A 27,082-nucleotide genomic window follows, 5' to 3' on the forward strand; every position below is an offset into this window, starting at 1 on the left:
CTCACGGGCTGTTCTTGCATCCAGCGACCGGAACGGCATCGAGGTCAGCACAAACATACGCACGCACGCCGCTGGCACTCCGGCGAGCTGTTTGAGATGTGTGCTGCCGAACATCGGGCGCTGTTGGAGAGCATGCTATCCTGTCCTTTCTAGTGCGCAAACGTAATTATGGAAGCGTGTGCCCCTGCTTACTGTATTGGTGTAGTTACTTACGCTTAAGTTGTGCTCGTAGTCGGTGCGATGGAGGTGTATATTTGGAAAGGTGACTGGGGCCTGCCCAGCATCGACACTGCGTGCCTGGAAGTCATGGTAATTCATTCGCATCAGTCCCAATCGTACTTCACATGTGCGCTGTGTGCAGGAATTTTGTTTCTCACGATGCGTTACTTTCTTTGTTTGTTTGTTTTTTTTCTGGGTAGGCGTACGCAAAATTTTCCGGGGCGCCACTGAAAACTAGAGAAGTCCGTCGACCCTGGTTCGGTACGTAAGCACTGCTGGCAAAATCGCTTTGCTTGCGATTAATTCCTGCTGTTGTCCAAAGCGATGAAGTTTTGCTGTGGAATTTCGCTTTGGGCTACGATCGTTATGACGAAATCCTGACGAAATGCTGTTGCAGGATCGTTGCCGGTGATGCGGCATGGACCTGAGACGAAGCTCACGAAGTTTCAAGATGTCGTGGCCTACCTCCGAAAACAGGCAGGAAACACGAAATAGTGGTTGCGGAGCATATTAATACATTTGTTCACCCCAACTTTCTTATTTTCTCCCCCTCTTTTTCGATAACAGAATTACAGCGCGGATGTACAGTTGACGCCACAACAAGCTTCAGATGCAAAGGCTTACATTGCCATGCTGAGACAAAAACTCAAACCCGCTTTGGTACGTGTAACCTGTTCTCCAGGATGTGAAGAATTTGCATGTGGCATACATTTTGGGTCTGACATGGTTCTTACCTCTTAATGCATGGATCACGCACATCATGGGCAACGTATCTCTAAGCTGATTGGTACTGTCATTTAAGTTTCGCTTAGGAGCTACATTGGGGTACTACATAAGTGAACAGGGTGGGAAAAAAAAAACCAGTAAAGGCTTTATCATAGGCCTACACAAACCTGCACTAAAGAACCATACAATCAAGTCAAAAGAGGCATCAGATGGGAAAGTGTGTGATAAAATGTTAAATATTGGGCCTTAATTTAGCTGAAATGTGCTGAGAGTAGCTTCACAATCACTGTGGTGGCATGCACAACATTTAGTATTGGTAAGTTGTTTCATTCTGCAAATCTTGTGGCAAACTTGTAAACGCTGGATGCTACAAGAGTTGAAAGGCGATGTGTAACTTGCTAATTTGCATGCAGAGCTACTTCGGACACCATGTCATATGTTTGTCTCTGCTGCATCAGACTCAGTATATATCAGCATAGACGCATCTGCACATGCACATACCATGACATTTATTGCATGTCTATATACAGTCACCAAGGCCCACCGCTACCTTGCACTTGTAGTTTAAGTTTAGTTACTAGGGATGCCAGCTTTTAGTGCTATATATATATATAACACTGTGCAGGTCATGTTTTCATGCTCCCTCGTTATGTATTGTTATACGATGGCCTCAGAAACAATGATTTCAACCTCCTTAGCCTGCGAAGTAGAAATGAAAGCCAGTGCTGTTTCTTGGAACTTCCTGCTAGCTTCAACGCAAATGTCTTCTTCCATTCCAGCTCTACCAGTGGTGGGTCGATGCCCAGAACTATGTGGAGCTGACAAGGCCCTGGTACGCTAAGGCGCTCGGCTTTCCTTTTAACTACATAATCCCTGGACAGATGCAGCGTGCCGCCACTGCTGTCCTCAACTCAAAGCTGCAGGGCTTTGACCTTGAAGGTGACCAGGCACAGATTGCGGTATGTGTACATTCCTTAACTGACGGCTTTAAAGGAACCGAGAACCAATCATAACATACAGTGATATCACAATGCAGGTCAAAAGGTCATGCTTCTCATTGATGGAAATAAGCATATTACTATTCCTTATAGGTCAAATTTATTTGTAAATCAGCTTGTAAAGTTGTGTATAGTGACACACATGCCCCCACAGTGAACTTTTGCCATTAAAACTTCATATTTTACATGAATGCACATCAGTGTTCATGCATTAGTCAGCATAAGAAGCACTCTGCTTTTTATCTTTAAAAATTATTTATTGTTTTGATAACCTGGCAAAATTAGGTAACTTGTAATAGTAAGACACATCTAACTTATACCTTGCTGCACTTTCTTGTGCTGCCATGCTTTGCTTTACTGCCATGACTTTCTTTGGAAAGTGATAGTGTAGATTATTTTATTCTTGAAGTGGCCTTGTCTCTCAACAGTAGAAGTCTTTTAAAAATAAGTTTCAGGCTTGTTAATAGCCATGCACCCAAATAGTTTTCTTCGGGCTTCTAATGCTGTTGGAAGTAATGTGAATGATTCCTTTCAGCTTTTCAAGGAAGCACAAGAGTGCATGACCACACTATCTCAGCGGCTTGGAAAAGAACCATTTTTCTTTGGCCAGAGGTGAGTGACTTGTTTGCCAATTGAGCCTGAAAGAAAGCCTTGCAGAAGAGCCTTGTAGACTATAGTAAGTTAGTTAATAAGTATTCCATAGCTCGTAGTTTTCAAAACCCATTGGTTTCCAGCGTTGGAAAACTTATCATACTGAATACTCTTATCAGCAAGGGCTGTGGTATCTCTTCTATGCAAGAATTAAGAAAATGGGTAAGGCAGCGTGCCACATATTGTGTTATGAGTATTTCAGAACTAGGCTGTAATATTGGCATAAAAAGTTTACATGGCACAGGGCCTCGGAAAAAGCGTATATTTATACAGCACAAAGCATGGAATTGAGATTTCGAGCCCACTCTAAAATATGCAACCAGTGCAACTTTGTACTGTTTTGCTATGTACAAACATGAACTGTGTGAGAATTGTGAGAATGTGAGAACACGAACTTTTGTGGAGCTGTCGCTCGATACTCATACTGTGAATTTGACCCTAGTAGGGTCACAAAAAGCACTGCCACACTTGAAAAAACTTGTAAGTAAATGCAAGTAAATGAAATCATAACATGTAACTACCCTTGTGGTAGTTTTGCTAAACAGGAAATATATATGTTGCAAAAAATTGCTGTAGAATGAGTAAAAAAATAAATAACACGTGACTCTGACTACTTACATCAGGGAATTTACATAGGCTTTGTGAATCTTTCGCCAAGTAAGCAGTCCTAATCCTCTTTGCACACAGCCTTGATGTGTGCCCTGAACTTATGCAATCAATTCTGTAAATCACACCATGCAATACAGAACAGTATAGTTTTGCTCTGTGCTTTCTTCATTTGTTCGCTTTCTTGCCACGTGTGCAACTTCACTTTTTATGTAAATAGTACATACAAAGCAGTAATTAGATATATAGGCAAGAGCGTCCTTTGGCTAAAGGCTGAAAGGCCTAAATGAGTAACCTTTCCCTGTGAAAAAAAATAAATAAATTACATTTGAGGCACCACAAAAAATTAATCTCCTTTTTCTCTTGAACTTGTATATTTTCTACCGCGATTTGAGAAATTTTCATGTTTTGGCAGTGCTGATTATGATTTTCAAGCTTCTGGCATGAAATGTAACTTTTACAAGCTACCAAGTGCATGAATTTGTCCACCTGCGCCAATGCTATTCCAGCCCCACTTCATTGGACGCCATTGTGTTTGCCCACCTGGCTCCTTTGCTGCGTGCACCATTTCCAAGCTGCGCCTTGCAGAACCACCTCAAGGCATGTGACAACCTGGCGGCATTTGTTACCAGAATTATGCTGCGGTACTTCTCTGTCAAAGGTGGGTTTTTCTGCATCATTGTATATAGGCAGCGCCACTCAGTTGTCCTTCTCGATTTATAGCTTAGCAGATTATACATTTGTATGGTTTACTTGAAAGATTTAGATTGTTTTTCTGTAGCAGGCTCGGCCACTAAGCACCTGAGCCACATAAAGAAGCCAGCCCTAGAGCCCATGTATATTTCATAAATGGACTTCTTCAAACATCACAAAATGCTACCGTACGTCATGCAGCAGGGTGGGTGGCAGTCGAGCGAGGTCGTCGAGAGGGCACAACCTCTTTGCCAGGTTGCAGCATAGTTTCTCACTAGATTACCTAGAGGGAAATCTGGCGCTGCTGTGCTGTGGTATGCATGGTAATGCCGGTATGTTGTGACTTCGGATTGGCATCGTTCTCGGAGAGCCAGGACGCCTTGAAGATGCGCCTGGCTAGCACTGTTCCGTCTGTCACAACGATTCATTTCCTACTGAAACACCACGAAAACAGCAGTTTTAGCTTTATTATTACACAAATACATGTTTTGTTTTATTTTGAGGACTTATTATTGGATGTACAATTATATGAAGCGTAAAAAGTATCAGCTGGCTGCTAAAGTTGGAGGACAGACGACAAGATTCTCGCTCTCTTTGAAACAACTTGTCATCTGTTCTTGCTTTTCTTTGCTTGATTTTGATTCCACACATTACATGGGATCACAATGAATGATGTGTGTACACCGTGCTAACATGCTGCTACAGCTTTGTGCACGTCGAAAGAACCAATGTTTTTTTTTGTTTTTTTTTTTTTTTCTCTCTCTCTTCTCCCATTGTTGGGTTGCTGATGGTATGTCAGTGATTATTGTTGCATCACATAAAATTTGAAAGCCACTAAATTTACCACTGCAAAATGAAATTTCAGAGGGAAAGTGTTTTACACAATTTGCAATAAGCACGATATGGTTACATGCGGCACTTGTTTCACTTTGCAGATACCGGTAGTGGAGACTCAGTAGCCTCAAAGGCATCGACAGAGGAGTTCTCCTTCTCGTGGCTCAACTCACTGATATCAGTCGGTGTGGCCACAGTCGCCATGCTTTCGTATGCTCTGCTGTCAGGGCTTGTACAAGTAAGTACAAACCATGTTCATGAAATCAGGAGATAAATAAGCTGCTTTTGGTTGAGTGTTTAGGTTTCAGGAAGTTTCAACTTAAGTGAAGAAGTGTAACCAATTTATGCAGGAGTAGTGCAACTGCAACACTTGTCAGTTACTGTTTCAGTTGCTTTAACTGCCATGTTAAACGTGGCATTTTTTATCTAAAAGAGGTACGCACGACATGGCCTCTGAGACTACTTGCACGCTCCCATTCTTGTGGAGGTACAAGTTTGGCTTTAAAGGGGTCCTCACCAGGCTCGGCCATTTTAAACAAACAAGTAGAGCGCATACATGGCGTGCTGATGATAATGACTGCAAAGTATTATGGTGCAGCGCGCCGCAAAAAAACAACTGAAATTTCAAACCAATCACCGCATGCCTTCCTCTCCAAGCAGCCCCGCTTCCAGCCTGAGAGTCACAGTCACGCATATAAATGCCTCTTCACCATGCAGGTTTTGTCACTAACCATAACTAATCATCCAATGTGGAAGGTGGGGCTCGACATCTCTCGGCTCCAGTATGGGAGAAGGCAAGAATGGAACACAGCTTCAGAAGGTTATGTCGAGACAGAGAGAGAACGTCTTCATTGGCAGTGACACTCACCTTCTGGTGGCATGTTAACAGGACAATTAATTTCTGCTATCTCCTTCAGATGTCTCTTCTTCCCTTTAATTACTTCTCTCCACCTAGCGGGTTTGCGCTGAACTATTACGTCAAACACTTGCCTTTGTTTCGAGTTGTTGACAAATTCAACTTCGCCCTGCCATCTGCTAGCCGCCTGGTTAGCTCAGATGGTAGAGCGGCTGCCCCGGAAAGGCAGTGGTCCTGGGTTTGAGTCCCGAACCAGGACAAATTTTTCTTCAACTGCGAGGATTTCTTTCGAGGAACCCGTATGGGTTTCCTTTGTAGCAATTGCTACATTTGGGTGGATGTCTCATTTTCCCTTTAATTCCTTCAGTAACGAACCGATAAAAAATTATTTCAGAGAAATACTCCTTAGATGGCGTTTATAGTGTATGTATAACCAAAATTTGTGATGGGGCCTGGTGAGGGGCCCTTTAACCAAAAAAGGATCAGTAGTCAAGTGTGGTATAGAAAAAAAAAATTGTACCGGAAGTTACCATGCGTCCATGAATTATTGTAAGAAAGCATGAACAATTTAGATGTGCTCATTAACCATGAAGGGCTTAAAATCGGAACAAGAATTAGGTGAAAATAAAGGTCAGTTCCTAGACAAGGCTACTGTGAGGACCTGTATTATACCATTTCTTAATGCTTGTTTTATGTTTACATGTGGTGCATGTACGCTTCTTACTGCAGTTAACTTGTCACTACTTGACCATTCTTGTCACATCATATTTATGTGTATTTGGGCTTTGTTGCCAGTACATGCTATGGTTTCTTGTATGTTATAACAACACCAAAGTCATGGCTTCTCTGGGTTGCTTATGAACATAGCAATTCTCAACTAACAAGAGAAAGAAGAAACTGTTTTATAAATTTTGTTCTCACGAAATTTAGCATGTAATTTCAGAGATCAGATCAGAAGTCTACTGGAATCCATGTATTTTTTCAAGTACCAGCCTTTTGCAAGCTTATTGGCAAAACATTCTGGCTTGCATTGAAGTGCCCGGGAATTCTTTCAGGTCGAATACACGGAAGAAGAACCGCCGCCCATGGACAGCAGAGACAAGGTGACGAAACGTGCTTCAGATTGACAGTACTCGTACGAAGTGCATCACGTAGTGCAGTGGTGTCCAGCGCTGTGCAGGATCCTGGTGCAGGTTTGCGTTGGAATGACTTGTCAAGCATCAGTTCACCGTACTGCCAAGCTGACATAAATGACCTGCAATGCTTGTGAAGAGACATCGCAGCACGCATGAAGCACAGATAATTTGTGTGTGTGTGGGAGCCATTTGCCTTGGAACGATGCCTAAGAGTACGTGGCTTCATTTGATCCACAGAAGTACACCAGTGAGAGGTATTTGCTAATGCCAACTACAACAGTGCAAGGAACTTTGTTAGTGTGTAAAGAGTGTAGATGTGTAGGTAACAACGAGCAAGAAATTTCTAGTTTTAAAGCATACCGAGAAATTTCTTTGGAATACTACAAGAATCGACAAATAGTGTAAACTGTGGAGGATGCCAATTGGAATTGGTACAAGACCATGATAAAAAATGTGAACACTACATGAAAAACAAGATGGTGTGCAAAATGTTGGCTGTTTTATGTTCAATAAGCAAAATACTTTTTGACTATTGTATCAGAAGAATGTGTTGTTGCAGCATAAATATGTGTGCTGTCTCTGAATGCACAAGCAGCTAGCTATATCCATTGCAAAGATGTTCTTTTAATTGACAACATTGCTAAATTGTTTCTTAATGGGCATTGAAAGTCAATGCATTTGAGAAAAGGCATTAACTTACCTGAAGCTTTAGTGATTTGACTCGCACTTATGGTGACCTCCACATATCATTTTGGAACGGCTACCCAAATCCTTGACCATGTGCTCAGATTTTGTACATGTATATCTGCTGGAGAACATACCAAGCACCAGAACTTGAACCCGTACCTCAACAGAAGAGCAAAAGAGATAGCGATCTACTATGGAGCGTTGATTGTGGAGCAAAATTTCAACCCCCTCTGACTCAACTTAGTGGAAAACAAGGTCTTCAACACGGAGCAAGAAAAGTATCTTCTAATATACCAGTGAAATTTATTTCTAGCCTTTGCACTGCAGAGAAGAAATGGCCAAACTGATATGTTGCACAGCAATTCCGCTGCTCTACTTTGCAGCTGAATAGAAGCAAAAAGATGCTGTCTTTGAGCCATAAAACCTTTTTACTGTTCCTGCAGTGGCTATTTCACTAGCAGAAAAACTTGTACTTTCACTGTATATTTACATGTTGCAGTAGAAGCTGCATGATTTATCATAGACCTCAATATTTGGGTTCTACTCCATTCTTGTTGACGGTGCATCCAGCAATTCTGTAGTCTTCTTTCTGGGGTTTTACGTGCCAAAACCAGTTCTGATTATGAGGCACGCCGTAGTGGAGGGCTCCGGATTAATTTTGTAGTCAGCTTGAAACTACATAGTTTTTGTCTCTTCAGTGTTTTTGTTGGTGCCAGGGAGTAGTGTATAGCTTTTTAACCAAACTCTGCAAGCAACTGGCAACAGTGTGCGGTTGGACAAATATTAGAATTTGCTAGCCAAGAGACAGTGGTGGCTTTGGGGCATTATGAGATTGACATGTCCTTTTGATCATGAATAGGGCAAGTTTAAAAGGAAGGTAAAATAGCAAAATTTCGTTCTAAGCAGTATTCTGGTAAACCCAAGGAGACACTTAAGACAGCTATAGTGATGTGAAAAATTCATCCGTATGCAACAAAAGTTAATAGAACACACACATGAAAATGAAAAAAAAAAAAAAGCTTTTTACTCTTAATTGTGGCATTTTTATTTAGGTTCATAACCTAAAAAAGTGGATGCAAATAGTGTGTGGATTTCTGTGAAATGCCGCTAATTTTTTACTTTTGTGTCTAACATAGCTTGTTACACTGCGTCCACTACAACTACACATCCCTGTGTTACTAATAGTAGTAAATGGATTATTTGCATTTCCGACCTGGTTAAAGCATACAAATTTACATAGCCCAACAAGTGCAAACGCTTACCCCTATTTCTTCTATGTTTTTATTGCAAACTGCCATGACATGCCTTCCCATCTTATTTCCTTCCATCTGTATCCTTTGTTCTTTTTCCACTAGACCCACTTTGTGGTTTGGGCCTGATGCAGCATAAGTTGGTACCATGCTGTCACCTGTTGCAGATTAACCTTTGGAATTTATCTGTTTTCTCACTCATAATCTGACCCAGCTATCGGCATGTGATAAAGCAGTGAAGCCAGACACATTATGGCACGGTAGTGAGACTCTTTCAGCTTTCTTGCGGTGGCCTGAGTAGAACATTTGGAAGCAGAGGATCGTTAGCACTTCTTCAGGCAGCTCTGTAGATTTTTTTTATTGGCTTGTAGCTCTGGCTCCATTAATGAGGAGGTGGCAAAGTATACTCTCGTATTGGTACAAAAGTTTACATTGACTTTAAAGACACTCTTTGAGAACTCTTCTTCTTTCTTCTTTTCTAGGGTGTTACGTGCCAAAACCAGTTCTGATTATGAGGCACGCCGTAGTGGAGGGCTCCGGATTAATTTCGACCACCTGGGGTTCTTTAACGTGCACTACAACGCAAGCACACGGGCGTTTCGCCTTGGTGGCATAGTGGCTATGGCATTGCTAAGCTCAAGGGCGCGGGATCGGATCCTGGCAGAGGTGGCCACATTTCGATGGAAGTGAAATTAAAAAATGCCTGTGTACCGTGCATTGGGTGCACCCCAGGTGGTTGAAATTAATTCGGAGTTCCCCACTACAGTGCGCCTTATAATCATATTGTGGTTTTAGCATGTAAAACCCCAGAATTTTTTTTTCTTTGAGATGCAGACCTTGGTAATCTGCCCACCTTACTTGGCATTCAAGTGAACACTAGCACATTGAGTTCATAGATAATAAATTAAGGTTCTCATACTGTTGACTAATAATAGAATTTAGCTTATAGGTCTACTGTAGTTCATTTTTATGTCTGTCGTTTTATTTCAAATAAAGTGACTACGGTGTAAGGAGGATTTAGTGTACTTTGTGGTTGTAGGCGAGATCACTGCTTTTAATCGTTGGCATCACCCGACCAATCTCATGTGCCTTTCATATGTCATTGAGCTTTTTGACCAGTTGTTAGGCTTCAGTTCGCATGTAAACATTCAGTCCTACAAGTATTCGTTTTCAAATGGTACAGGATTGAGTCAATACAATTGCAAATGTGTAAAGTGTAGCTGACTAGAAAACATTGTTCTATTTAGACGCACCACTCATTTTGACCATTTTAGTGCAAACAGCGGTTATGAGCTCGTGAATAGGCTGAACATATCCATCCATTCACAAGAATTTTGAGCTTTTGTTATACAACATAGGAAAAAAATAATGCAGATACGACGCACATCTTGGAAGCTTTCGTGAAGCAGCGACTCAAATGCTATAAATTTGTCACTTTCATTCGTGCGTCTTTGGTGTAAAGGAAACTTGCGTGCTTGCATGTGCTCCTGCACAGCCTTGTTATGCCATGTGAAACACGCGGCAATCATCTCAAAGGGCTAGTTGGCATTCGCACGATAGAAGTATGTGTCTGATTGTGGCCTAATGGTTAGAGCATACGGATGCTGTACTGGGAGACCGAGATTCGATCCGACCATCGAGCATGTAATTTTTTTTTTTATGTGCAAGTTATTCAGCAAGACAGCAGCAGCAGCCACAATGATAAAATTGCGGGAGGGTTCGCAAAGAAAACTTCGCTTTAAAAATTGTGGGGTGGGGAATCGAACCATGCACTTATGCGTATTCAAGCCAAATGTCTCACCCACTACTCCACGCCTGCTTTCTACTGCAATCAACCACTATATAAGCTAGGAAATGGGATGAGCATGTCCATCCCGGCCTGTCGATGCACAGTAGGAAAGAAAATTGCTTTAGCATGGTGGGTGCGAGGCCAGAGATGAGCATAGAAAGCTTCGTGCTGGTTCTCGTCCGGTGCAGTATGAAACCATGGAAAGATAAAATGCTCACTGTCAGAGTTGAGCATGGATAGTCACAGCTGGAGTTTTTACTTGACCGAACGAGGTTGAAAAGGTAGAAGCTTGAGAAGAAGCAGCCAGGTTTCAGATGTGTGCTCTTCAAAAATGCCAGGCAGAAGATGGTGCAGCAGCTCGAAAGAAGCGAATTGGCAAAGGAAAAGAACCGCAAGAGAACTCATAACTGCCGTTAGCAGTATTTGAGTCTTTCGCATGGGGCAAGCTCAGTGACATGTACTCCTGGGAAGGGTGATATTACAGTTTTGTGATGCTTTAATATAGCGAGCTGGTACTGCTGTACTGTTAGCACACTACAGCCAGCTGCATTATGTAAATGTGATTGCAAAATATAGGAAAATGTTTTCATTCCGCTGTTGTTTATGCCATAGGTAGAATCTGCATACTGTCAATCTTCAGATGCGGAGTTTTTATTAGGTCTCTTGCAGAGAAGCGGTGCGTTATATTGAAAGGCATGTAGAAATAAAGAAAATGTTTCATTGAATGTCATTTTCACTCAAGCATGTCATCAGTCTGCGGGGGTCTTCCCCAACCCGTAGCACGTATAATCGCAGCTACGTAGGGTTCGGGCGAATAAGGCAACAAGCGAGTCAACTCAGCAACGTTTATTGCTGTGGGCAATAAAACACACTTGCAGAGGGAAGTCCGCTCTGTATAATAAGTAATAAAAGAGGCTTGCCTCGTCGCGTGTGATAGTCATGCAAATGAGGTCACTCACGGGTTGCAGCGGGTATATCCGTATGGGCAGGTAGGTGTAGCGAAGTCAGAGAGCCCCGGGGGTCTCGCGGTCGCGCTCTTTTATACCTTTTTACCTTTTGACGAGGGGAATGTCCTCCTCGCCCGTCGGATACTTTCCCTCTTCCCGCACGGGCACGCGCGTCGCGAGAGGCGAGCGAGAACCGGGAGAGGGCAAAGTGCATCTCTCCCGTGTCCGCCCGCCGACCGAGTGGGCTACATGCGCAAGCGACGGCGAGTGCCCGCGGGAGAAGGTGGCGGCGTGTGCTCCCCACAAGTCTCGTACCACCAACCAACTATGGATTTGGAAAAGTTGCAATTTGAAAGAAAAAAAAAACTATTAATTTGCCACGGTAATCTGCTCACTTCTGCACAAAATGACAGTTTGCATGTCTTGAAAAAGGGTTTCTAAATTTGCGAATGTAAAGATGGATATAAAAGGCGGCTATGCCCCTTCAGAAATTGCAATCACAAGTTTCATTTTCTGCAGTACTTCAGATGTTTGAAACGTCAGATTAGATGCCTTTGGCACGTTTCTTATATTTTGAACAAGGTGAGTCACCAGTTAAGAGTGTTAGAGTAAAATCCTCTGTATCGACAAGAACACAAACGTGAGGCAACAACAACAATGCCTTTCAGCGTGTGCATTCATGCTTGTAGTCCAAAGAGCATTATGGGCATATTTGTGACATCTGAAGCTACAACAATGCCAAAAGTGATTGAGATGCGCTTTTTCAAACGAGATGGCCATATTTTACAAAAGCTTGAAGCGGGTCCCACTAATACGGCACCATAGGAATCTAATGTCTTGCCATGCCTGAGTGGCACTCCACTGTGTGTGCCACCACATGGCTAACAATGAAGAAAACATTTTTGCTGCAATGCTTTGCCCACATCACCGTTCTGTGTACAACCAGTGATCATGAAAGTGCCGGTGAGGAGGTGCATAGTATGGCACCTTGGAGGCTATGCGACATGTGACCTTTCTTCATTGATTTAGAGCCTAAGCCAATGAAGAAAGGTCGCACGTCGCATGGCATCCAAGATCAACCTTTGCCGTGCTCACCACCATGTCATGTGTGGCTTAGAACACATTGCCTGGAGGACTTCTCAATTGTCTGTTGTGTGGCAGCACATGTCATGGTGTTTGTCCAGTGGATGTAAAAAACAAAGGGTAGCCCAAATGGCTTAGCAGTTGAGCATGTACTGCCATCTATTCTTGAGCGCTGAGACTGTTTCTAAGAATGCATCTTCAGTGCCTGGATGTTTCACAAGTGCCCAAAATGTTTGTTTCAGTAGCTGCTACAATTAATTCGCTTACTTCTAAACACATCACAGCAATAACATTTACAGTTATAAAATAACAGTTTCTGCCGTGCATTTTCTTCTGAAATCTGAGGCTACTCACAGTAAAACACGAACAGCACAAACTGTTGTGAAAAGAGCTATATTTTCCATTACTGTACAACATATGTATACAACACTAGTGTTCTCTTTCTTTGTACATTATTTACACTGCTCAGTGGTGCTTTTTTATTTATTTACATTTCTACTTTTTGCTACTGGAAGGCAGTTAAATCAAGCAGGTTCTCACGACGCAAGTCACGCAGACTCCAGAAAAGCAGCTCTTCGCCAGGCAGTGCATCCCATGCAAACCAGTGCCACCCTGCACAATTTTCAAGCCTTCATTATAGCTCTCGAGCAAGCAGTTTGCCTATCTACACACTTTAAAGTCCGATACAAGTCAAGAGAAATGCGGCTTTCCCCCTTAAAGGACCCCCTTCCAGCCAATGGTGTCGCTGTGTGAACGTGACGCCGCGGCCGACCGCCTTACACCAACGAGTAGTGCTGTTGGAGCCAGGTTTCTCAGAGTGCAGACGCACACATAAGTAGTTCCGAAGGACGCATTTATTTTGAGTGAAAATAAAATATTAGCTCAAATTCTTTATCTGTCTGTTACTACACATGAGGTGAAAGGGCTTATTTTTCAACTGGAGCAGTGAGTTGAATACCAGTAAACTGCAGAGGCGGCTCTTTCCTGACGGCGCTGAGCGGTGACCCAGAAGACGAAACGCCAGAGTGATCGTCGTTACCGAGTGTGTTGAAAACACTGCTCGCAACACACAAACTGGGCTTTTCACGGAATTCACCTTTGGATATGACTGAACGGCACTATAGTCAGCTTGAGAAAGCACGATCTCGCTGACGACACTAATGGGTAGAGGCGAACAGCAGAGGCGGCCATTTTGATAAAAGTCCGTAAGCGCGGAAGAACACTTTTTTTTTTTTTTTTTCGCGCCCGTGGCACAACAGAAGCGGCCGACGTCACGTTGACTAAAGAGGCCCCGGGGAATTCTTGTAGGCCAACTTCAATTAAATTTCTGTTTGGCTAAATTGGCTTTAAATGAGTGGTGTACAGGTACTATCGAAAAAATATTGGCAACGCTGTAGGGTCGTAATTGTGTAATTTTCTTAACAACATTTAAATAGCACCTAAACAGATGATGCAAATCTTGGACCAAAGCCTACGAGATTTGTAGTGTGCCTGATCTTGGAGGTAATGCCAAGGAGCCACCGCGCTGGTTCTCGGTGAGCCTCTTGCAATTACCCATCCCTGGCAGTCCCAGACTGTCTGAAGCAGTGCTTTCAGCCAATGAGCATTGCATAGGCAGGGTCACAGATAGTCCTGGACAGTCTGGGACAACAAGTTGAAGAGGCTCAATGTTTTAGGTTCTGTGTCATTTATGGTGAGCAATAATGGTGAAGTTTTTTTTCCAGTTTCACTATAAAAAATGTCTGTTTTTGCTAGCTTTTTCTGGTGCATCCACTTGTATTTGAAATGTAAAATTGTGCGGAAAGGCTGCTCTTTACCTACACTATCTGAAACTCTTCCTTTTAAAGGGGCCCTGAACCACTTTTTATCGAAGTGGAGAAATGCATTTGAAATGAAAATAGGGTATTTCAGAAATACTTTGCCGCAAAAAGTACTTCAATGTGTTCAGCAGAAGCGGAGTTATTGGCAATCAGACACAGCCTCCGCTGTGCTGCCATTCCTTCTTTAATGCCTTGCACTGCAAAGGCTACGGCGGAGTGAGGCGTCGCCACAACGGAGCGCTCCGCCTTCAAAATGTCACCATGGCGCGCAGTTCAAATTTCATTTTGTATGTTACTGTAGGCACCATGACTTCCAGTTTTGGTACCTAGGACGTGCTAAACATAAGCCAAACGCGGATGTCCTCAGCGAGCCATGGTGCGCTTAGCCAGTGGACTCGTCGCAGCACCCCACGGCGGCCGCGGTGTAGCCGACCGCAGCAACCAATAGCAGCCACGTATGGGAATAAAGTGTCCAGAAAAGAGTGAGGATCATGGCTTCTGATGAAAAGAGCGTATGAGAGAATGGTGACTTTGCGCTTCGCTTGCAAGTGCCACGCACTGCGTACGACAGTAAAACTTGGCTGAGATGTTCACAGCAGCGTATGCTACCCGCGGACTATGTTATTTCACCAAGCCCGAGGGGTGGTTCAGGGCCCCTGTTGTCCGACATTTCGTTGCAATTGGCTTTTCATAGATGCGCACTCAGAAGGTTCCCAAACTACTGTATTTTGTGCAATTTTCTTCTAAAACCCACTTGTTTCAAGAAAACTGATTCTGGAACGTGAGAACAGCTGATCGACTGAAAAGCCGACTACTACAGTAGACTTTCGTTATTTCGATCCTAAAATTGGCCTTCGCTGGATAATTTGAATTTGACCCTGTCAGCACTCGTAGCTGAGCCCTATGGTGATCTTGATAGCGACCCCTTTAGTGGAGCTATCAAGATCTATCAAGAGCTTGTGTTCGATGAATGCATCGAACACAAGTCAATCTACCGTCAAAAACACCTATTTTTGGCCTGCCCTAGGAATATTTTCAAGTAATAACTATAGAATAGATGCAGCACATGCAGGCAGTCTGATTGCGGTATTTACCCAATCCTAACGCGCGCCTTTTAGTTTTCCCCACGTGAGAAGCTGTAAACCGCCTTTGCGGAGTTCATATGCTTTGCCGCATAACACTGCTGCATTGCGGAAAAGCCGACTATAAGAAACCGGCCGCCGTTGTGCAACACATATTGGACCCTTGCCCACTTTTCTTGCTAAAACGGGTGCACGTAACATGTCTACTTTGTTTAGGTGCTTTAATGTCTTTTCGACATTAGTTTTCTAGCAGAGTAACCGGTTGTGCTTGTAGGTTGAACATCGTAGAATGCTACAGCGTGGAACCGACGGAAGACAAGAGAGGCACACTAGTTTTCTACTTTGGACACACACAAAGTGAACACGTTTGATTCGAGAGCGTGTTAGAATCGGGAAAATACTGTGAAATTAATCAGCGGCGTCTTTGGGCATTTTTTCTGCATCTTGTTTAATTCAACTCACCAGATAATTCGATCAATTTCGTTGGCCGCATAAGGGTCGAATTAACGAAAGTCAACTGTAGTACTAATTTCTGGATAATACGAATATATTTATGGTTACAATCTGAACTTATGCACTGATCATCTTTTTATTTACTAAGTGGAGGAGGCAGGTCATTTGAGCTACGCATGTTTTCTGCAATCGTGACAAATTGTGTCATCAAGAATCCACTTGACATCCTACCATGTTCTTCCAGGTTAAAAACTGCTGACACATATTGTGGTTATCACAACCCAGTGATCACCTTTCTTCTTTACCTACCAGGATGCTTCACATAATTTTATCTAAGTTCTAAAGCAGTACATGATCACAACTTTACATAATGTCTCTGAATGATTGATGGTCACATGACAGCAGGATTGGTGTTTCACAAAAACTCAAGCATTGCCGTGTCTGACACTAATCGCCTGTGAATAACAACATTGCTCAACAACATTGCTCTTAAATGGTTAGGCAAAGTACACATTACAACTGGCCTAATAGTGATGTTTTGTACACCAACATGAAGTTCTTGATTTGGGCACACTGAAACAAATGATAATAAAAATGCACCCCTTGCTGACTTGGTGCACCTGTCCTGATTAGCCACACTGCTGTCAACTGCATTGCGCACGTCCATCAGTGTGAGACACAAGCAAAACAACTTGCACTAAAACATTTCTTCTTACATTTTATCTAGGAAAGGCAACTGAATGTTTATTGCCATTTTTGTTTTGTTTTACAAGCGTTAATGTTAACAAAGTAGCCACACTGATAAGGTATTCAATATATATTAAATTCTTATGTTATTTTCCATACCTTGTTGTGGCTTCAACTGCAATGAGAGCAATGTGCTGTTAGTGCTGTGCAACATCATGTCACAGTACTTCCAACACTGAGCACAAGTGCATCTGATAACCTGTGCCATCTCTCAAATGCACATGTAGGAGACAAATATATGCACCGTGCAACATACAGTGCAATCCACTGTTAGTGGGAACACTCTAATGTGTAATACTGTGTGGCTGAAGTTATGTCGATACACTACACAGGTGTGAACAAAGCTGCCAGCGTCGCCAACCGAAAAGAGTCTGCTGAAAAACAGACCAATCGCACACTTGCCAGAGGGAACAATGCACATGTATGAGCAACACTTATGCCCCTTAACAGTGGATTGCTCTGTACACAAATGTTTTGTTCCTTTGTGGCCTCCTCATAGGTCTTAACTTCGCATTATTCATGCCATAAACAAACACATTTGTGTGTTTGTTTATGGCAGAGATAGCCGAGATATTTTCATCTCGTACCTGTGCATCTGAAAGATGGCACAGAAATGTGCACAAAGTCAAGCCATTTTGGAAGCTACAGGAGGGCATCGCACTGCCGTGCTGCATTTTAAAGCTGGCTGCTGCACAAGTGTTAACACGATTTCATTTAAAGTGAAAAACGAATTTTCACACATAACAGGTAATTTAAGCATAGCATCATAGACTCTAGGAGTACCAAATTACAGCGATGAGTTGGTTTTTAAAACTTCATGTCAGGACTCCTTTGTCAGAAAGCTGTTGTGCACTGATGCATGGTTCCCACAATGACACCAAATGTGGCAGTGACTGCAGAGGATCACTTCACCTGTACATACAGCATCCTTGGGTGCAGCAGGCTCGGCTGCTGGCTCAGCCAGCTTGCCCACCATAAATATGTTAATCCAGTGGTATCCCTCAGACGCTTGCACCATCTCCACCACTGAGCAGACACATGGTTCAACAACAACGAGACCAGTCTCCTCCTTTGTAGCACGCACGGCGGCTGCCTCCCAAGATTCACTGGAATGTAAGAACAAATCAGGGGTGGGACTCCTGCGCCAATTGCGCCATTTTGATACCCAAACGCAGATTCCTGCGCCAAACGCAGGAAATTGACTGAAATTGCACCACGCTGCGCCAGAACGGTTTCGGCATGTGTGCTCCGACAGTGGCCGCGAACAGCAAGCGGATTCGTTCTCCGAAAAAGAGTGCGGCTGTTCACATTCCGCAGACCGCGTGACGGCACTTCCCGCACAGTTTCTCGTGATTTTCGTGCTTTTAACACTGGGCTTTTCGGCGCTTCCAGCAAGCGGCCGGTAAAGTCTTCAGTGGCCGGCGCGCGTGCAGCCATACTCGACTGTTGTCACTGCTGTCGGAACGGCCAGGGCAGCTGTGCTTAGAGTGTACTAGAATACAGTTGAGTGGGCCGAGTGGCGCGGCGCTCCCTAGCTGAGGCGCAAGATAGTCAATGCGAGCGATTCTCTGCGGGGTCGAGAATCCGGCCGCTAAAAGTGCCCTGCAGGTGCTCGCTGTACTGGAGCCGTTTATCGCGGCTCTTTACATTATGTAAAGCTTTTAGTTGGCACTTGTGCTTCCGATGTAGGAGAAGCCCACACACCAGCTTCGTCCCCAGCGCCTTCATCTGAAGGTTCATTTGAACTAGTGACCCCAGACAAGGTCTGTAACCCACTGGTGGCTTCATGAATGACATGTCTGAATGTCTATCAACAGAATGTTGAACTTGCTTTCACTGTTGTGCATCCCTTACTATGTCATCATCATCCCTCATCACACCTTTATGTCCCCGTTCCCCCTCCCTCTGTGCAGAGTAGCAGGCTAGAGCACGCTAGCTCAGGCCGATGCTTTCTTTCAAATAAATTATCTCCCTCTCTCAAAACGAAAAGCAGGCTTAGGGCACTGCGAGCGAATTAGATATTAGGGAGGCAAACGCTGCAGGGGGTTCAGCGGGCGGCCGTCTCTGTCCCCAGGGCCAGTATACCGTAAAAATATTCCAATCTGTTTTTATGCCCACATCGGCGAGGCCTGAGACATTTTGGCATATCGCAAAGGGCTAATTGCGAATTTAGAATAAAAAGTCGCAGTTTCGCCTGAAAGGTGAAGCATCGATTGCGATAGCAAATTAGTAGACATCTATACGAAGTAAGGATAGTAGTTTTATCGGCCGTATACACTTGTAAACATTCGCTTACTAACTAAATTAACAAGGATGGTGTCACGCGAACACAAACAATCATGAGCATGTCTCACTCGATGACCCCGGAAACTGGCTGTCTAAACGCTGAAGTGAGGAAGTGCGGCAGCAGCAGCGAACGAATTGACCTTCATGCTGCCTCTCGCTTTAACTCGAGCTAAGCGGCGAAAACACAGCGCGCACAAAACTATCAGCACTCGCACTCTGTCCCCATTGCATATCGCTTCCAAGATAGGGCCCGCGCTGCCGCGCCATACGCAGTAGCCGCCGGAGAATACCCCCTCCCTCCCCTCCCCCCACGGTGCCTTGCGTGCGACCAAAGACGGCGCGCTTCCTCCCTTGCACGCGCGAGACTCAGCCGCCATTGTTGGCTAACCCTCGCACGCTTTCACATGCACATACGGCGCACGGCGGCGATGTTATCACTCCTGGGCTTTCTAAGGAACATCACGGCGACGATGACGGCAGAAATGAGCCTGGAGTGTCCATATAATTGATATAGCAATAAAGACAGATTGGAATAGTTTAACGTTATACCAACCCAGGGTTGATTGCGGCTCTCTGGGTCTGCGGTGACATATGGTGACCCAGAAAGTATGTTAGCGCGTCGATTGGATCGCATAACTTGAGAACATTTTCTGCTATTATCATGAGCATCAGCGCTGGAATATATAGTTCGATTGTAGTTCCACCGATGTTTTCGGCTTTACAGGAAAACAAACCCCGTGCCACTGCTCAACCCACTCGTCCATATTCTAGTACGCTATAGCTACAAAGCGTGCTTCTACTACGCGCTTTGTGTTGGTTGATTCTCTGTTCCATCGCGGTTTCTAAGTGTGCTGCCATATTCCATTATTCCACCAAAATTCAGATTGGCCTGCTCCGAATTGCTCCAAAATGAAATTTACTCTGCTCCAATATGAAATTTTGTCTGCTCCAAACTGCTCCAAAACACAATTTTACTTGCTCAAAAAATTGCTCCGGGATGACTTTGGGCAGTCCCACCCCTGACAAATGGACAATGTGACAAATCTTTTTGAAGGGGGGGGGGGGGGGGGGGGGCTGCCGTTTGGGGGAAGCAGTGCAATTAGACACAAGATAATGAAAGAGAAGACGTGCATAGCACAGGTGTGTGTCTTTCTTTTTCCTACGTCCCAGGTCTAGTTGTGGTGTTTCCACCAATTGTACCGACATTACATTTTCGACTTGTCATGTTTTTGTGGTAAATGAAAATCTGAACTTCCTAAATCTTAGGAGAAATACTGATGAGCACCACAGTGCCCTAAATAATTTACTAAAATACTTTGTTTCTAAAAGACCCAATTTCGTTTTCAGTATACCCAGAAGGCTTCGACTGGGGCTACGACACCGTTCTGTTCACTGCGCCTATACTGTTACACAACGGACAAAATATTTCATCCTTTGTGTAACAGTATAGCGCAGTGAACAGAATTATACCCAGAAGGTGGATGCAACAAGAAGCCACTATATACACTGGCTTGCTCCATTCCTGTGATATCTGTGGTTGCCACACACAAGTGCAGCAAGAAGAACACACATGGCAATATCATTAATTTTTTTATGAGCAACACCATCATACTAACCTTATTGCCACACAGTATCAGCAAATTTTGCTTTGTGTCACATCGTGATAATGTCAGTGACAATAAGTACGTAATTTCTAGACAACTTTAGTATCAAATTCTTATGAGTGTTTTCCAACCATCATACTAGGTAAATGTGATCCATTTACGCATTAGAAGTGTGTGGTAAAGTTTCTAAAACTTTAAAAAATATGCATCAGTGCTCCTTAAGGGCCCTGCAACAGTTTTCTTTATGCGATAAATAAACCTGTCCAGCTGCTGGAGCTTACTCTCACGAACATCTAAGGCAAATATTACTTTACAGGGAGACTAAAATTTCACTCGGAAGGCTGCCTCCCTTTTCTGCTAACTCATTAAAAATCCTGCCATTTTTCATGTTCACTGTGATGAACCGATGAACACTTTTGAATCAAGAATGGAGAAATTTCATTAGTGCAAGAAATTACCATACCAGCCATTAGCTTTCACTGCTGATTTTATCAGTGAAAGCTAGTATGTGAACACCTCTGAACATGATATATTAACTTTGTCTGAAACAAACTTGTAATCAATTAAACACTGTAAAACCTGAATATAACAAAGTCTCATTCGACATGAAAACACCTTCGTTATATCCGAAGGAAATGCACAAGAGCAGGTGCACAATAGATCCTTCTCATTATTGTGCAGCTAGCTTTCCTGCTAGGTAGTCTGCCCATCTAATGGCGGAGTACTTATTTTTTGCAAACAGCGTGTACAAGCAAAAACCTGAATATAACAAAGTCTCATTCGACATGAAAACACCTTCGTTATATCCGACATTCACTATAAGCATATATTTGTTAACCGCTGATATCAGTGAGAAAGATTTTAGGTTTATTGCATTATAAGCTATAATTCTTTATATCTATGCTCGTTACATTGAGGTTCCACTGTACTACAACACATTTCCCTAGACTATAGGTATACAATAGATATCCAAATCCAACTTGACATTCATCTGTAAATATGGATGTCGCATTGAACAAGAGCAGATGCACAACAGACCCTTCTCATTATTGTGCAGCTAGCTTTCCTGCTAGGTAGTCTGCCCTACTAATGGCGGAGTACTTATTTTTTGCAAACAGCGTGTACAAGCACCAATTACTTGTATTATGACATGGAAAACATAGGCATTCCTCTCATGATGAAACCATGTGTACGAGACAAGTCCCAGCATGTGCAGTTAGCACTCCGTCTTCATACTGTCACGTTGTCGTGATGGCATAGAATAGCACACTGTCAAAAGCATGACTTCAAAACGTTCACTCTTCAGTGGATGCCCAGCAAAAGAAGTGGCAATCAAAGCACAACGACAGTGGTGAGCACAGTCGGTGATCGGCGAAATCTGACCTGCAGATAAGATGCTTCGGCTATTTACACGTGACTCAATGAACCTTCCAGCCTAATCGCTCATGCTCGCTTAAGTTCTACAATATATAACAATATTCCCGTCACGCACAGAATTTTATTACATGAGGCTCGGCGACAACATAGACAACAGATAGAATGATCAATAACATTCGAGAAATTTCCGATAGAAAAAAGCATCTTGCACTGAACGATAATTTTTAACGTTTGTTAGCCGGTGAAATGCAGTCACCGGATAAAGATAAACAAGTATGCATGTTAATATGAACAATGACTGGTGCCTCCATAAGTTAGGCACATCTGCTGTGCAGAGAAGCGCAGTTTAGAATATTGAAAAAAAGTCTATAAAAAGTGTGGGCTCGGTGTACAAGCAAATCTGTTGGCTGCCGAATGTGCAAAGAAATGCACCTGTACACACATACCCAAAGTGCAAGAAGTCCCCAGGCACCATGTAGAGACCCCTCGCCCAGGAGCACTTGCTGCGCAAGCCAAGCAGAGTGCAGCCTGGATGTTTCCTGCTCAGCAAAAGGACTTCCACACGGACCTTTGGCTCTTTCGATGTGCCTGTTACAATGCAACAATGGAAGGGGAGCAGCGCTGGTCACATTTAACTCATTGAGAACGAGTTTGAAAATGCAAATATTAACAGTCTGGAGTTCTTTTTATGCCTAACAGTAGGGTGTGGGGTCTTGTTATGAAGCTTGCATGTGGCTGTTATTCACTCGTGCATTTATTCATAGAAATTTACTTATTACGTTTTCAATTACTCACATAAGCTGTATGGAAATGCCCAATGTAAAGAATGTTTTACAGGAGGAAAAATTGTCATTTACCTGACTAGCAAACTAATGCAGATACCTTAGGTTTTGGTGTCCTATAGAAGCAAGATTCATACTGCAATAAACTTGTTCTCGTTAGCGGGGGTCGAAACTGGGACACCTGCTGCTCCTGACCAGCAGTATAGAACATCTTTAAGACTTCTTTAAGACCAATACAGTCAGGCAAATGCCAAAATTTGACTTTTCCAATTAGCATGACGCAACGGAAGTTCTGTTGCCTTTACAAGAAAGGGGATATGTTCCAAATGACTGTTTTCGGCAATAAATTCAATGTTCTTTCCTATTGTGGACAAAATGCAAACTCTGCGGCTCCTGGCAGCGAACATAATCAGTTGGGCATTAAATAGGCACTTGGTTCTGAGCTGGGTTTAAGATGGCCAATGCGTTTTGTAGACGACTGCTGTAGCAAAAGGATTCAGCCCAAAACCGTAGAATGGTACATATGCTATGCAAATGGGCATGTAGCCAAGTGCTTCTAAAATTTTTAATCACACTTTCCACGTGTTACTTGCGCGACTCGTCTTCCACAGTTTAGTGGACGCCAATTATTTTAAAGTAGTTACAGGCAAGCATATGTTACAAGTGAGTACAGTGTGCATCAATCCCACTAGGCTTGCCAAGCCCCAACATCCTGGTGAAAATATAAGACAAGACGGAGAGAGAAAACCAAGTCCCCCCCCCCCCCTCCACTGTTTCCTTTTTTCAGCAGGAGGAGAGGGCAGGGCATAATGTGTGAATTTGTACAAATGATGTACAATTTGAAGAAAGAAGAAAGAAATATGATCTTGGCCCTGGAATCAATTCACAACACAAGATTTCCAAAAGCCCACTTCTCATAATGTGTGCTTGGCTATCGCTGCTTAAAATCTGAGAAAATTAGTCTCCCAAAATTTTTCAAAATATTAGCACCAGAATAAAATTTCATACAAATTAAAAACAAATTGAGTGCCCAAAACTAAGGGCCATTCACTGTATTCTGGTTGTAGGATGACGCATTCACAGCATGACACTACATTCTTAATAACTAGGCATTATGCACTAGAATGCAATTTTTAATTTTAGGCATTCTCCAGCTGCCCTGTATGTGTGCAAGCGCAGCAAACACTGGCCCATCCCCCCGAAACGTTTCTTTGATTGATTACATGAGTTATGGGGATCTAACTATACATACTCACATGCATTACTTTCTTGATTAAAATAACCAAGCTTTCTTGAAATGATAGATTAGATTGATCTTAAGGTCACAAAGCACCACCTTAGCAATCAGATATGCTGTGTGGGGGGCACCAAAATAACTTTCACCACCATGGGTTCCTCGACGTGCACTTAAATCAAACATGGATGCTTTTGCACTCCAACTCTGCCAATACGCAGCTGCAGCAGCCAGGAATCAAACCCATGACCTTACTCAGCAGCAGAACATCACAGCCACTGAACTGCAGCAGCGGAGAGTTCCATTTTTCACTTGTAACAGGTGAGCAACAATGAGCTACCTCGCTTACTACAGAAGCTGGCCTGGCCATAGATGCGGGCGTGTTGATGACAACTGAAGAATCAGCAAAGAATGCAATTTCTCTCGTCTTCTCTGCACCATGTAATGGGCGAACTTTGTCCTCGTCGCCACCACAGTTGCAATAGTGCTAGACGTTCATTACCTGTTTTAATTATGTTAGCTACTTTACATTAACTATATTCGGGTTCCAACGACCTCCTCCTGCATACACATTTCTTGTAACTCCAACTTCACTACTGACATGAATAAACTGATTCTGATACTGCCTATCACTGGCCACTACGATGACACACAAGATAAATCACACTTACCTTCATCTTTGCTCAGGTTCACAAAAGGTGCAAGAGCACTGACCAGCTGCTGCTGTTTCTCAGATGGCAACATCTTAACTTGACGAATAACACTATCCACAATGCCATCAGTGCACTTCTCCAGGGCCTTCAGCTGCCTGTCCTTCTCAGCCAGCTTGATCTTAAGCTCAGCACAGAGAGCTACATAGTGGCGCAGCGAATCAGTCAATGGTGGTGCTGGTGCCAGTGGTGCTGGTGGTAATGCTGACAGTGGGGATGATGGTAGTGGTAACCTTGGTGTTGGCGCAGTGTATGCATGGTCCACTCTCACTGCACAAATACAGAGTGTAATTAACTGAAAAAAAAAAAAAAACTAAAAGGAACGAAATTGTAGACACCACAGTATTGTACACACACATACGTATACACAAGAGGAAAGAAACATTGGTGGATGAGCTATACAAGCTCACAAAAACATTTAGTGTTATGATCTATATAATATAACCTTTCAGAAAGGATTCAGTGAAGCAATAAAAACTATGCGAGCCATTTTTACCTTCTGTAATCGAGGGGTAGCTAGTAGGCGAGGGCACAATGTGAGCCTACTTGCAACATGATGCAGAATTGACTACGCTTATTTACAAGTGCCAAATGTCAGCACCAATGGCTTGGCAACTGTCAGGTTGCTTGCTTGAGCCAAATGTGAAATATCAGCCTCCATCTTGCCTCCACATGTAATTAGCAGGCTAACTTAATGTTACAACGTAAGAGGAACAGGTATGTGTGCAACAAACAGCAATTTGAAAATGCACGACCTGCTTGAAAGTGTTTCACAGGTGGCTTTAAAATATTCATTTTGATTAAAGTCACAAAAATAAATATATTCTTCTTGCTAAATGCCTCATTCATGGCTTAATGCAACTAATACACTGAATCTTACCAGCTCCCTCATTAGGCTCAAAGTCTTCCAGCCTGCGTACATCTTTGCCAAACAACGTTGGAACAGCATTCCAGATGAGACGCTGATAGGTGTGTGCATTCATGAACTGCGAGTCGTGGAAATGAAGCTGGCACAACACTTTGGTGTACAGGCTCTTTTCAGAGTGGCTCTTGAGGTCCTGACGATTGCAGTTTGCCAGCCACTGATTGCGTCTGCATGCAATAGAAAAGTTTGTGACATCATCCCTCTAAAAATGTGTGTGAAACAAATTCCACTGCATATCGCAGTACTGATATTCTGATAACCTAATATTGTAGGCATAACATGTTAGGAGACTGATAGGCGACTGTGTGGATTAAAGATGAAATGTTGGTAGGATTAAATTCTCGCTGGCATTACATGGGCCACATCTTGTAATGGAAATAACAACAAATAACGGCAAATAAAAGAAAGAGGGAGTGGGGGGAGTCAAAGTGGACCCAAGAACACATTTTCACAGTAACTTTAACGAAATTTTGATATAGAAAAATAATGTTATAGGCAGCTCTGGAGAAAATAAACTATTTGTTTCAACGAAATCAGTTCGAAACAAGTTCTGACTACATGTTCACAATCTTTAAAGTGGCAGATGATTCCACTACTATGAACACGTAACCCTACGATTTCAAAAAGAAAAAGAAATGTAGGGTGGACTTGCCTTTGCTCATCTGAAGGCAGACGGAAATAACGCACACGTCTGCGCTCTCCAATGCTCGGGCAACCTGGCGCTATGCACTTGTGGTTTTGAGGCTTGCCAATTTGATCAGGCAGCAACGCCGTCTGTTTCAAGATACTCGTCATCGCTTGCCGGAGCGCTGGGAATACAAAAAGGCAATCAGAAGAGGCTAGAGGCTATTGTCACGTACGTTCAAGAAAATAGGAATACTGCAGACGGAATTACACTTTCATTTTCTTAAGACATGCATATACGTATATTTATCTCACTATGGTTTTATTGTCAAGCAAAGATCACAGAATGATTCATGAAAACAGAAGACATGGGACAGATTACTCTCCGTAGAGAACAGAAAAGACAGTAGACGGCATCCTAAACTGGCGCACGGCATGCAAACAATAAGAATATTCTAGGACGGAAATAGATGTGTTAACCGATACATTAAAGCACCGGTGACAAGTTTGTGTGCACTTAAGAAACCAAGATGAACGCACGGTGATAAATTTCTAGGTTGTGCAAGAAGTTCCTAGCTATGCAAGGTAGTGAGTCAAGCAATGAAGTACCGTGTAACGAAGACCGGGGATCATACAACTGATTTCTCCTCGGAGTGTTAAAATAAAGCAGGCGTCAGAGAGACGCAGAGAAGCAGAGAATTGTCGTCTGTCTTTCACACATGCGTCTGAGGCTTCGAACTTGTTTTGGATCTGAACGTATCGTATCTGTCTGGTACGTGTAGTAACCAACGTTTATAGAACCTGCGTTGGTAGTAACTAACCTATTAGCGAGCATTTAAAGTTTTAAAACTGCCTGCCAAGTAACTTATAAGTTTATTTTCATAACTATGTCTAGACGCGATATGTCAGATAACGAAAACAAATAAACTCCGGCTTCGCGCGGCTTGTTTTGAAGCTTCAATA

General features: G+C 43.1%; 2 protein-coding genes across 5 annotated transcripts; one reads left to right on the forward strand and one right to left on the reverse strand.

Annotated features, from left to right (window-relative positions):
* Positions 1–35: 35 nt before the first annotated feature.
* LOC119442597 (metaxin-1) lies at positions 36–11,175 on the forward strand. Its single transcript, XM_037707535.2, has 9 exons — positions 36–309; positions 420–480; positions 617–696; positions 787–879; positions 1,725–1,904; positions 2,479–2,555; positions 3,710–3,861; positions 4,829–4,965; positions 6,639–11,175. The coding sequence occupies exons 1-9, from the start codon at positions 241–243 to the stop codon at positions 6,708–6,710; spliced, it is 921 nt and encodes a 306-aa protein (XP_037563463.1). The 5' UTR covers positions 36–240; the 3' UTR covers positions 6,711–11,175.
* Positions 11,176–12,849: 1,674 nt separating this feature from the next.
* LOC119442602 (uncharacterized) lies at positions 12,850–26,883 on the reverse strand. 4 transcript variants are annotated; one of them, XM_037707543.2, is made up of 7 exons: positions 26,729–26,883; positions 26,148–26,304; positions 25,451–25,662; positions 24,532–24,840; positions 22,291–22,432; positions 17,490–17,683; positions 12,850–13,087 (listed from the first exon to the last, which is right to left on the reverse strand). In XM_037707543.2, exons 2-7 carry the CDS (start codon positions 26,288–26,290, stop codon positions 12,981–12,983), a joined length of 1,107 nt encoding a protein of 368 aa, XP_037563471.1. In that variant the 5' UTR covers positions 26,291–26,304; positions 26,729–26,883; the 3' UTR covers positions 12,850–12,980. The 4 variants fall into 4 exon arrangements, with proteins under 4 accessions (XP_037563471.1, XP_049518212.1, XP_049518213.1 ...); XM_049662255.1 differs by lacking the exon at positions 12,850–13,087 and adding an exon at positions 13,103–14,116 and having other exon boundaries at positions 26,660–26,861; XM_049662256.1 differs by lacking the exon at positions 12,850–13,087 and adding an exon at positions 13,103–14,116 and having other exon boundaries at positions 26,616–26,732.
* Between the last annotated feature and the right edge of the window lie 199 nt (positions 26,884–27,082).

This window comes from Dermacentor silvarum, chromosome 2, assembly GCF_013339745.2.
Source record: "Dermacentor silvarum isolate Dsil-2018 chromosome 2, BIME_Dsil_1.4, whole genome shotgun sequence".
NCBI lineage: Eukaryota > Metazoa > Arthropoda > Arachnida > Ixodida > Ixodidae > Dermacentor > Dermacentor silvarum.

What these genes read in the sequence shown, in the direction of transcription:
- LOC119442602 (XM_049662255.1), bottom strand. Translation starts at nt 26,290, where the DNA reads ATGACGAGTATCTTGAAACAGACGGCGTTGCTGCCTGATCAAATTGGC. An exon ending in TGAGCCTAATGAGGGAGCTG is followed by an intron (nt 24,841 to 25,450) that starts GTAAGATTCAGT and finishes GTATTTGTGCAG; the next exon opens with TGAGAGTGGACCATGCATAC. An exon ending in GAACCTGAGCAAAGATGAAG is followed by an intron (nt 22,433 to 24,531) that starts GTAAGTGTGATT and finishes GCATTGTAACAG; the next exon opens with GCACATCGAAAGAGCCAAAG.
- LOC119442597 (XM_037707535.2), top strand. Translation starts at nt 241, where the DNA reads ATGGAGGTGTATATTTGGAAAGGTGACTGGGGCCTGCCCAGCATCGAC. An exon ending in CTGCGTGCCTGGAAGTCATG is followed by an intron (nt 310 to 419) that starts GTAATTCATTCG and finishes TTTTCTGGGTAG; the next exon opens with GCGTACGCAAAATTTTCCGG. An exon ending in TGCTGTCAGGGCTTGTACAA is followed by an intron (nt 4,966 to 6,638) that starts GTAAGTACAAAC and finishes GAATTCTTTCAG; the next exon opens with GTCGAATACACGGAAGAAGA.